This window comes from Neopsephotus bourkii, unplaced genomic scaffold (genome assembly GCF_033783945.1).
Source record: "Neopsephotus bourkii isolate Nb327-2 ecotype Australia unplaced genomic scaffold, CSIRO-AGI_Nbou_v1 NB_1634, whole genome shotgun sequence".
NCBI lineage: Eukaryota > Metazoa > Chordata > Aves > Psittaciformes > Psittacidae > Neopsephotus > Neopsephotus bourkii.
Genome location: NW_026902109.1, coordinates 129530 through 140871, shown reverse-complemented (window position 1 = coordinate 140871; position 11342 = coordinate 129530). Strand labels below are relative to the sequence as shown.

Sequence of the window (11342 nt, the reverse complement as noted above, 5' to 3'; positions counted from 1 at the left end):
ATTCACTTGGACATTGATCCATTCAGGTCATGTTTTGCAGCCTCACATCTGCCCTAGCTGGGCAATGGTGTGGGTTTGTAATGCACTCTGAGTTGGCTGAACCTTGGAGTAAAATCCTTTGCTGTCCTGGCTGCATCACTCATTGCTGCTCTTGTAGCTGTGGTGGACGAGCACAAGGAAAGCATGCAGTCTATGCGCAAAAGGGAGCTGAGGTCTGAGATTGCTCTGGCTTTTGCAGAGGTGGCAGAGAAATCTCTAGGGCACTGTAGGTTTTAAGACAGGAAAAGGAAAAGAAGAGGAATATGAATAAGGAAAAAAGAAATAAGAATGAAAAGGTGAGTAAAAAAAAATCAAGGACCCCTAAGTTGAAACTCAGCTTAGAGATCTGGATGTTGAGCTGTGCTTGGAGGGCAGGGCAAATGTTTGTATTTGCTCGAAAAAGGAGAGTGAAAGAAGTGGCTGTGTGATTGTACAGTTTTTATCATTGCCTTTCTCTAATAATTATGAGGATTTGCTAAATACGAGCCTGCTGCATGGGGATGCCATCCCAGTGGCTGGACTAGTTGCACTGGGAACCTTCAGAACTGTCAGTTACAGACCAAAGGGTGTGTAGGAAAGTAAGAGCCCGAAGGTGAGCATTAGTGGTTGTCCCCCCAAGGCATCATGATTAAAATGCAAAAATACCTAGAAATCCCCAATTTGTTTTATTTAAAGTGAGCTCTGAAGCAGTATGAGAAGTTGGTAGGTAGATGGGAGGCAATGCATGTGGCTGTCAGTGGAAACCGTGTGGAGCACTGAAGGTGGATGTTAAATTGTCCTTGGAGGAGAATACAGTTCTGAAGATAGCAATTTGTTAAAAGCTCTCTTTTACCTTTGTTCTTGTCACCCTTGTTCTGCTACCTGCTGGTGAGCTACAGAAGGGTGCAAAGATATCTGAATGCTTAAACTGAAATTATCTGCTGCCTCAGTGATCAGAAGATGCCGATTGTTACAGTATTCTTCTCCTACCTTTATGCTTCTTCATTCCTTCTTTTTTTTTTTTCTTTTTTTAATTCTAGAATGAGAGCAATGTTTTCTGACTTCTGGACTGTGCTTTAAAGATGCAAAGACCCACATAGTGCAAAGCTTATTCCTGGTTTGGGATAGTTTCTCCCGTTGTGAAATCTTGGCAAACTGGTTTTGAACTTACAGTTTCTGGCTGGCTATAGCAGTCCCCAACAGCAGTGGGTGTTGCCAACAGTGAAATTTTCGTGGCTGATTTGTTGTCACTTCTGGAGCTTTTGTTAATCTCCATTAGAACAGAACAAGGTGAAGAAAAATATTATTTCCAGCTTTCAGTAAAAGGCCCAATTGCTTATGCCAGCAGTTAGTGCCCTACCAGCCTGTATTCTGGTGCTTGCAACATACTGTGCTTTCCCTTTGTACTTTATTTCTGATTTGATGTTTCATGAGTGGGGTTTTAGGGCTGCAGATCCAGATTTGACTTGCGCATAGAACTCAAAACTCTTGTGAAAAGGCACAGGTGAAAGGGGAGGTGGATAAGCTGGACCTGCTTGTTGGGGCACTTCAGTATATTTGTGGGCTGATGCCAAAGATATTATATATGTTAATTTGTGGGATATTTAATTTTCAAAGGTACCGATCAATGCATTTGTTGTTCGAGCAGAATTTGTTAGACTCGAGGAAATTGAAGGATGCTCCATTAAGGTGGGGTGAGAGACTTGCCTGGAACTTTGTTGTCTGCATACGACCAAAAGCTGCTGAGCCTGGGTCTGCCTTTCTCAAGTTTCTGTCCACTCACTTCTCCTGTAGGCTCCCTCCCCAGAGCCGTCTTTATGTTGCTTGTCCTCTGCAGGATCTCTTCTCCACTGTTTGCAGGTGGTGAGTGAATTTGCAGAGGAAAGCTGTGGTGCCTCCTGGAAATCAGGGAAGTGCAGACACTTCACTGATCATGTAGGAAAATGCCATCCAAAGCCAGAGAAGCTGGGAAGAAGTGGAAATGAAGATGACAACTTTGTCTCCATCACTTGCAAATCTAAGAAAGGCACTGATGCTGCAGCTTTCACCTGCAGGTTCCCAGATGCCAGGAAAGCAAATAATGCAGAGCATGGGTCTAGGAGTGGAGTAGTTTGAGTGCAGGGGGGATCACTCATCTGGCTAACATAGCCCTGGCACACGGGAGAACTTGCCTTCCATGGCACACATTCAGTCTTGGCCACCCTTACCACTTCTTCCAGCCTTTGCTCCTGCTTTATCAAACATACCCACAGAGCAAGTGGGAGCCATGGAGGGAATGATGTCACTAGTAACACTGCAGCTGATTTTGGGCTGCTTCTCAGGCTGTGATGTTAATTTGGGTGATGTTTTTCCAGATAATGTCAGCAAGGCTTTGCTTGCTGTCATCTCATTTTTATAAGGGAATTTGTGCAAGGATTTGAGAGTATATAGTTGAGCAAAATCAGGAAAAGATACCTCTCTATCTTTTATGTGGAAGAACATTGCAAGGGACGTCCTTTTTCCATGATACTTGCCCAAAGGCTACAGTATTTCTGGGGCTGATATCATCCTATAAGCAAAAATGATGTGGCCTGTTTGTTTCCACATCTGCCACCTTGCAGGTGGGAAGAGGGCTGTGAGTGACATTTTGTTGGTGGTAAACTTGTTATACTAGGCATGTCAAGGTACATATGGAGGAAACCAGCAGTCATGCCTGGCTTGCAAGCATTCATGTGAGTCTTGGCACTTTGGGGTAATTTGTTGAGTTATGTTGGGATAGAAATTTTGATTAAGAAGGGGCTGCAGTGGATTCCGAAGTGGGAAGATAGATGTAGCAAATGTCTCACAAGGAGCTGCTTAGTAGGCCTGTTTGGTGGAGTTATATATAGATTTTACTCTCTGTGGGTCCTGCTGGTGTAACAGTAAGTTGCACAACTGGCTCCTAAGAGAGCTCTTTGTCTAGAGATTTGTTGCTTCTTTTTGATCAGACCGTCCAAGGAAGTGCTGAATAATCCCTATTCTGCTTGCACAAGGGCAGATACCCAGAGCATAACTTTCTTTTGTCTCTCCAATTAAAGAGAATGGAAGTTTCCAGTCCTGTAAGCAGAATGAGAATACCTTCAAATAAAACTATTCCCTGTAATGCTTTAGTATATGTAATAGGACCCCAAAGTTGCCAAATCATTCCCGAAGCTGCTTTTTACCAAGCAAGGAGGCTGTTCAAGTGCCTTTATTTATCCGTCTGGAGAGATTTTTGACCCCCTGCCTGCTTTGCTGTGGTGCTGCTTCTTTCCGCAGCTGGGCTGGGCTGAAGCTCATACAGCTTGTTAAATAGCCAAGAAGTTCTAAATGGAAATGAATTGAGTGTTTCTAATTTGCATGTCTCTTGAGAGAAGCAATTAGATTTTTTTCCTTTTTGCTTAGTTTCTGATTGTTTCATCAGTTATGTCTTTGAAAAGCACACACAGATTAAAACTTGGGGCAACAGTCATATACATTATTAGAAATTAATGTTACAGAAATTCATACCATTTTCTGTGTTGTGCTTGGGAAAATACGGGGGGGGGGGGGAGAAGCTTTAATGTTTTATACACAAAATGTTTCGTATTTGCTTGAATTCTCAGGCAGGTTATAAGTAGTCAATTCCTAGAAGGGAGACAACTTCAATGAAGTAAGAAATGAAGAATGATGCAACAAATGGAGATAATGTTGACTTGTTTTCTGTCTCACTGATAGATATCTAGGTGAAACATGGAGGTGTTACATGCTGTCAGTGCTATTTTTGCTGTTAGTAACACAAGTTTTCTGTCTTTCCACTGACCTTTCTATTGCTCATTTTTAATGAGAAAGAACTGGTTTTCCTGCCAAAATGTCTTCACTGGAACTAGTTGTGTATCAGGCCAGAATGGTTTATAGTAGTTCGTGTTCACAGAAGCTCCTCTTTCTGCCTTTTATTTTATGCAGACCCCTTCTTGCTGCTACTCTTTCTTCAGTAAATGTATTTCCCCACTTGTTTTGGTCTTTCAGGCATGTTTTCACCTCTTTTTTTTACTGAAGATACACATGGTAAGGGTGAAAAGATGGGAATTTAAAAATCATCCTGCAGAAGGAGAATATTAAATGCTTTTATCCAACTCAACAAAACCCACAAAAAATACTTCTAGAAATTAAGATGTGCAATTAACTAATCAGAGATAATAACAGTCTCTCCTATGCTGCAGTAGAGCAGAGACACAAATACAGTGACAGCCAAGGTTAACCTGTAATCACCTGTATTTTCCCTGAGATTGTATATACTTCTCCTGCCAGGCCAACATTAACTGAATCAGTTCCGAAGCTCTCACATTAACAGATTCACCCAAATCTGTGTGCACAGAAAAGATGAAATGCTGAATCTGGGTGCTCTGATTTGGGCACGGCACAAAGTCTCTCCTGAGCGGCAGCTCAACAGACAAAGCAGCCTTGGATAATGCTTGGATGCCACCATGCTTGCGGGAAGGCCGAGCCCCTCATGTCATTTTGCTGTGCACTCGCAGACTTTGTCATTTAACGTGTCCTTCTCCTGACGCCCTCCAGGGGACGCGGCGTAGCCTGCGTCATGGCTAGGCAACGGCTGCGGGAGGGTTCCCTGCACCAGGATACTCTTCTCCAGCGGATAATGTGTTCAGGCTTGTTTGCCTGTTCTTCCAAGCATGCTATATTGGTTTTACAGCAGGAACTTAATCTGCAGCTGGACAATCAAATAACCAATCTAAGGAAAGGCACGAAATGAAAGATGCTAAAAGGTGACTGGGGTATTATTTAGCCCAAATGTAATAGCGTGGGTTTAACTGGAATTCTGCTGAGGATCAGTTGATTTAATAGCACTGTAATGGCTTGAGGAGTTGGGTGAACAGGTGCTGCTTGCCTCCTTCCAGCCCCATTCCTTCACACTGTATCTGTTCCTCCTTCCCTAAGCTGTGCCCTGTTCTTCCTCCAGCAAGACTGGAGGAACCCCATTTATTCCACTGTATTTCCTTTCACCTCTCCTTTGAGGCTTCACATGTTTTATTTTAAGAGTCCCTGTCCTACCTATCTCGGGGAGCTTTGCAAGCTCCTGCCATCTTTTTTTCCTTTTTCCATCAAGGGGCGTCTTTCAGGGCACCAACATTTTAAACTTCAATGGAATGAAAGATAGAGATGAAATGGGAGTATTTTTATGGTGAAGGACATGCATGGTTGCTGGTGATTGTGATGAACAGCTGCAAAGAGATACCCACAACTCCCATGCTCAAAGCAGGCTGTGCATGTTGGACCTAGACAGAGTGCTTGCTCTTCTAGGCATGAAGAGAAATTAGTTCTCTCCTTCTAGAAAAGAGGTAGCACTGTTTTCATGGCTGTTCTTGTAGCCCTGGGCTGGATTCATAGATATATGGGTAGGGATCAGGAGAAAGTGGTCAGAGGACAAGTATCATGCTCCATCAGGCAACGCATCCCCAGGTGCAAATTTGCACATCCATGGGGAACATTTCTTCCTTTGCCACTAGCTGACAGGCCATGCCAAGGGTGTACTGTGATTTCCTTCCACCTGTCCAGGCTGTTGCCTGTCCTCTGCTTCAGCAATATTCTGGGATGTGGGCTTTTCCAGTGGTGAAAAATTAGAGAATTAGGGGCACTGCTGTAAGGCATGGACTTCTGATCCCCTCACCTGTTGATCTTTATCTAGCAGTAGACTCTGAGTTTCTTCTAACCTTTCTGGCATTTTGGCCACCCAGCTGGATGCCAGCATACAGCATCGCTTTTTTAAGCCATTATTATCTTCCAGAGGTGATTTTTCAACTTGTTTTTTTTTTGTTGTTGTTGTTGTTGAAACCCCTTCCTTCTCTCCCTCTGCTTATATTCACATGTGATTCCTTGCCTGGATCATGCCTTTTACCCTAGGTGCCATGCAGCTTGGCCAAATGTCCCTATTTCAATCTTTCCCCCTCTCTGTGCCTTGGCAGGGGAGAAACCAGCTTGCCTGTCACGTCTGTGTCTGTAGGCACCATGCCATAGCTGAACCCAAACTCGAAAGGCAAGTCCCAGATAGTGAATTTCAAGGGACGTTTAGATACGCATCGTTAAGCCATCGGGCTGGGAGCTTTTGTCATTGCCTGTTAGCCCCTCGGTCGGGAGATGACTCGTCCTTTGCGGGGGCTGAGCCCCGCACTGTCACGATGCTCCCCGGGACTTGCGCCCATTCCCTCGGAGTCGGGCCCCCTTACCCGCCCGGGGGTTGCCGGCCTCCCTTCGCTGCTGACCGGGGCAGAGGAGGAGGTGGCAGGGGCGGGCGCAGGGCGAAAGGGGCTGGCCCAGGGACTCGCTACGTGTCGCGGGAGCCCTTATAGGCCCGGCGCAGCGCGGCCCCGCCGCCCGTCACCATGTCGAGCCGACAGCAGACGGTAGGACGGGGCCGGCGGGCGGGGGGCTGCGGCTGCTGTGGGGCGCTTCCAGCTCCCTGCGAAGACAAACCCATTCCTCACGCTCCTGACATTGCCGCTTTCCCTGCAGGGTTGCGGGCTCTCGCCGAGGCGGGCAGTGCTGGGCAGACGTGGACTCCCCAGGGGGATCGACCCCTGCGGGTCCCGTCGGCGGCTGGCGAGCGCCTTCTGCTCAGCGGCGGGGCCGGACCCATCGTTCTCCTGCCGGGGTGCACCGATTCCCTCGCAGGAGGACGTTAAATCCGCCGCGTTACGGTGCAGGGCGCTGAGGGTGAATGCTGTCGCCGGGCGTCGGTCCGCGCTGGTGTAGATGTGCGAGCGGTGCCTGCCCCGGGCACAGCCCGGCTGCCCGCAGGTGAGCCGCGCACCGCCCCGCCGCACCCGGCAAGCGCGGTAGCGGTGCCCGGCGCAGCCGGTCCTCCCGGGGAGCGGCGCCCCGGCAGCCTCCAGGGCGAGGCCGAAGGCTGAGTCAGCGAGAAGCTTGTCGGGTTTCTGCCCAGGTCCCACCCGGGGGGAGACGCTGGTGAGACAGCCGCCACCAGCACCCGGCGGCTGCCAGCGCTGCAGCAGGAGCCAGCGTGTTCCACAGAAAAGCTGCACAGCAAAGACAAATAGCAATATCCAGAGCGTAGTTCAGCTGGAAATGAAAACTGCAAATCGCAGGCACAGCCAGAAATCGTTTTCCTCTTGCTAGCTGCCCTCTCTCACGTCTTGGATGTGGGATGTGAGGTCTGGGTCCTTCTGGCTGCATGTACACTTTCCAGGGTTTAGATCAGAACCGTAAGAAATCTTGATGCAACTCCTTTGGGCTGCTTTGCTGGTCCATTTATTTATTTATTTTGTCGTAAACTTTTCAGATGGATCTAGTGCATTTTGAGCACACTGGTAATCTGTCTGGGTAGGAATGCAACCAAAGCCACGCTTAACAAAGCACGCCTGTGTGGCAGGGTGTTCTTGGAAACATGAAAACCTGTGGTTTAGGGATTATTTCTGTGAGGGGATGCAAGACTTGAGCTGTGTAGGGGGATTTTACTTATTGCTGTGATAGGAAGGAGGCATTAGTGAACTTCCAGAATAATCCCTCTCCTTTGCCTCCACCCTGGGCTGAAAAAATGACCTTTATAAGCAGGATTGTGGCAGACCTTTGTACTGAGACTGTCAAAACAGATGCTATCTGGTTGACAGTTGTAGGCTTATTTTCATGGGCTTATCTGCTAGGTAGCTGATAGAATGGGAAAAGGTATGACTTCACTAATCACAAGATGTTTTGATAATTATGATGAAATGGCAGTGATACTCCGTTAATGATCCTCCTGGTCTATGGCTAGGGACATGTGTTGAACGGAGCATAGGTGAAGTTTTTGCTCCTAACACAGTCCCAGTGTCTCAGCTTTACCTGTCTCAAGTTGATACCAAAGGACTGGGATAAGCATTTCACTTTGATAGGGGTCCCTTGATCAGCTCAGTTATTAGCATACACAAACAGACAATTGCATTTGGTCTCCGTGCAATTACACGGTGTGGTTCAGGAGGGTTGAGGCATTGGCAGTGCATTAGAGATTCTGCCTAACGAAGGAGCAGGTGACAGCACGATGTGCTCCCACAAGTAGCAGTCTGAATGTTGTAGCTTAGAGGAGTTTTAATATGGTGGTGAGTTTTTCATGACACGTTTTGTAGCTGCAACGGCCAAGACGGTGCCAGTGAAGATGGGGTGCACGGAATAATTTGCCCTACTGAGATCCCTGTTAGAACCACAGCTTGTCCTTCTGATGCTCCTTACTTAATCCCCATTTTTCATTCTCCCAGTAGCATGAACTGTTATGACTCATAAAAATCCTTATTACTAATGAAATGTCAGGGCTTACCACTTCTCCATAATGTGGGTGATGTGTGAATTTTTCTCCCACAGACAAGGTTTTGTGGGGATGGTTGCTTCCAGCATTGTTCTCTGTCCTAGACTATGTCCAAAATGGGTTTTGCTGGTGATGTTTGTTAGCTGTCAGCTTTTCAAGGGTGCAGTAGTGGGAGCTGTTACAAGATGGACTGGTTGTGTTATTTGACAGTGCTCCTTGTTTTGGATATTGAGTAATTGTACATGAATTCGGTCTGCATGTTCTCTGGAGTTTGTGGGTGGTTTGAGGATATTTTAACCGCACGTCCATTTATTAATAGAAGCTTATGGTAAGGTACAAAGAAGAAAAGTGATTTTTTTTTTTACTTCTGCATGTGTTGTCCTTGAAAATGAACAAGGCACCTTAATTCTGCTGAAGACCCAAGACTTGTGTGCAGGAATCTTTGGCTGGTTAGTATGGAAATGCTCCCTTCATTTCTGCTCATGGTGTTGCAAGAAGTGCAAGTGCTGGAAAGCGTCCTTCAGTTCACAGACCTCACTAATAGCATTGATTTCTGACCAGTTTCAGGGCTGACTTCTGGGGGACAAGAACAGTCTTTAAGGATGACCTTAAAGACTTAATGTTCTTTAGACAGGCCTCCTGTGTGCCCCAGTCGTGAAATCCTGCTCTCACGAGTAAGTACACTGTAAAGTAATTGCAGTGAGTAGCACGGAGCTGTGGGACTGCCCTTGTTTTTTGTGTGGGCTCCTGCACAGCGCCGCATTCAGGGCTGAGCAGTCCTTTTAGCCCTGTCAAAACAGCAGTTTGTTCTCTCTGCATCTGAGGTGTCACTGGTATTTCCGTAGCTCGTTACTTCTCCCCACTGAGCTGCGTTTTCATACCAAGCAGGAGCATACAGAAGGAGCAGTGTGCTCAGTGGAAGCGGCTTGCCATGGAGCACAAGCCTATGGGCATGGCCCTGCCCTGGAAGGGCTGGCCCCTCACCAGAGCGACTGGCTGTGTGGCTTGCATGTCCCTGTGGGTGCATAGAAAATGCAGCTCAATGCATGTTGTGAGGTGGAGGTGTTCAGAGCTGGCTGCCAGAGTCCGGCCCCTGGCAGTGGGCGAACATCATCCTCACTGGCTGCTTCCAGTGAGCTTCTCTTAGTGGAGGGAAGGGGTGCTTAGGGGAGGAAGAAAGCCCAGTACTGAAGCTGCCCTTTTTGGGGTGTTACAGGTTTGTCATCTGTCTGGCCTTGTGAAAGTATTTCCAGGACTCTGAACCACATGGCATGTGGCATCCCTTGCTTTCACTGGGATGTTGTTTCCATAGCTCAGGGGATCACAAAATGGTAACTTCTGATAGTTCCGTTTTGCTTGTGTAGAGTTTATGTGCACAGTCACAAATTATGTGGTCTGATTTAAAGATAAATTAACATGTACAAATAATTTAATTTTTTTTTTAATTAAAGAGAAAAAAACCCTACAGATGACTACCCTGAGAAAATAGGAAAAGGCTTAGTTTTTTTGCCTAAAAGCTATTCTCATGTTGAAAAACTGCAGGCACAGGGTGGACCAAGTGATATCACAGGCTGTGCAGTAACATATGTATAGCTTCATAAATTTAATTGCAAAGCAATGTAAAATAAAAAATTCACTTAAAAAAACCCTAAACAAACATGCATTCATGTCCTCTCACACTTATTCTTTACTTATGTTTTGCACATAAAGACCAAAACATGTTTAGGGACGTTTATGTTCAGAGCAGTTCAGCTCACAGGCAGCTACATCAGGCAGCAGAGCTGTGATTTCAGGGAATTAGTGTGGCTTGGTCTGGGTTGAATTACTCAAGACAGTGTTTCTGATGTTTTATCCAGTGATTCAAAAGTCTCGCATTTACAGCTGTGAGTTATTTTGTGAAACACAGTGCCTAACTCATTGCACTGTGACAGTAAAGGGTGATTGGTTTCTAGTTGCTCATTGCATACTTAGTATACTGGTATATTTGGTATATTTTCTATCACTTTTTTTGCTTTATATCTCTCTTTTTCAAAGATCACAGAAAGGTGAGCAGATTAACTATCTTAATACACAGTTATTTCAACTTCTTTTGTTTCCTATAGCTCTCTCCCTTCTTCTCCCTGTTTCTTCTGGAGTCCTTTGCTATTAAAAAGTTACCTTTCCAGTCTGTTGCCCCACCTTGCTGTTTCCTTCACTTGCACTGTTTTGCGGGGCTGCCAGTTGCCAGACCCATGTTTATTAAACATACTCTGCAAGAACCAGGGTGTTCCATTTGGGGAATTTCAGTGAAAAAAAAGCCAGAAAAAGTTGCAGGCTCCTAAATATTAATGCCTCTTTATTTCTGTGGTTCAGAGAGGCTGAGCCCTTCAGAGGATGTGGAACAAAATAATCAACTTGGTGTGGTCCAGCCCCAGAAGCTGCAAGCTGAGGACCCTGGTGGACCTTCCTGAAGTGCAGGGAGGCTTGTTCTGGTGTCCCCTGGTACTGCCATGGCAGCAGGAGAAATAGGGCAAGTTTCCCAGGAAGCTGCATGGTCAGAGCATCTCCTGGGGCTGTAGGAGGGTGTGTACACGGAGAAGTGGAAGGAAACTTCGAAGGGTTTTTCTCCTTGTCTTCTCAGGAGACAGGCAGGTAGGTCAGGCCTGATGCCTGCTCATGTGCTCGGAGGTTAATCTTCTGCTTTCCCAACAGGACTAGCGGCTCTTCACAGGATTTCTTCCTCTCCCAGGGCCTGGTTTGGAGAGGTGCAGCTGAGCACCACTGGTGATGGTGGTCGGCATGGTGGGTGCCATCTGGGGTAGTGGCCAGGGCACCTAAACCCAACTGTGATTTTTCCAGCTCTTGAGTCAAAGCGCTTTGAGTCAGCATGTTGTTTCCTGTCCTGCCGCTGGACTCCTGGATAAATACAGACTCCAGCCTCGTCTGGTTTTCAGGTTGCACTGATGAAGTCACACAAATCTGTGCCAAACCCCGTAACTCAGGCATAGGTTTCTATCCATGCTGTCTTTGGGCAGCATCAACAAGTGGTTTTAGG

The 11342-nt window shown here is 46.5% G+C and overlaps 1 protein-coding gene across 2 annotated transcripts in view; it reads left to right on the top strand.

The window, feature by feature from the left end:
* The first annotated feature begins 6302 nt into the window (after nucleotides 1–6302).
* PAPSS2 (3'-phosphoadenosine 5'-phosphosulfate synthase 2) overlaps nucleotides 6303–11342 on the top strand; it is a 29167-nt gene continuing 24127 nt past the window's right edge. Inside the window, exon 1 of one of the 2 annotated variants that reach the window (XM_061373803.1) lies at nucleotides 6303–6416. In XM_061373803.1, the coding sequence (XP_061229787.1) occupies nucleotides 6396–6416 (21 nt within the window). In that variant the 5' untranslated portion in view covers nucleotides 6303–6395. Of the gene's footprint in view, nucleotides 6417–6514; nucleotides 6811–11342 lie in introns of those variants that run through there. The other variant, XM_061373802.1, reaches the window with a different exon arrangement.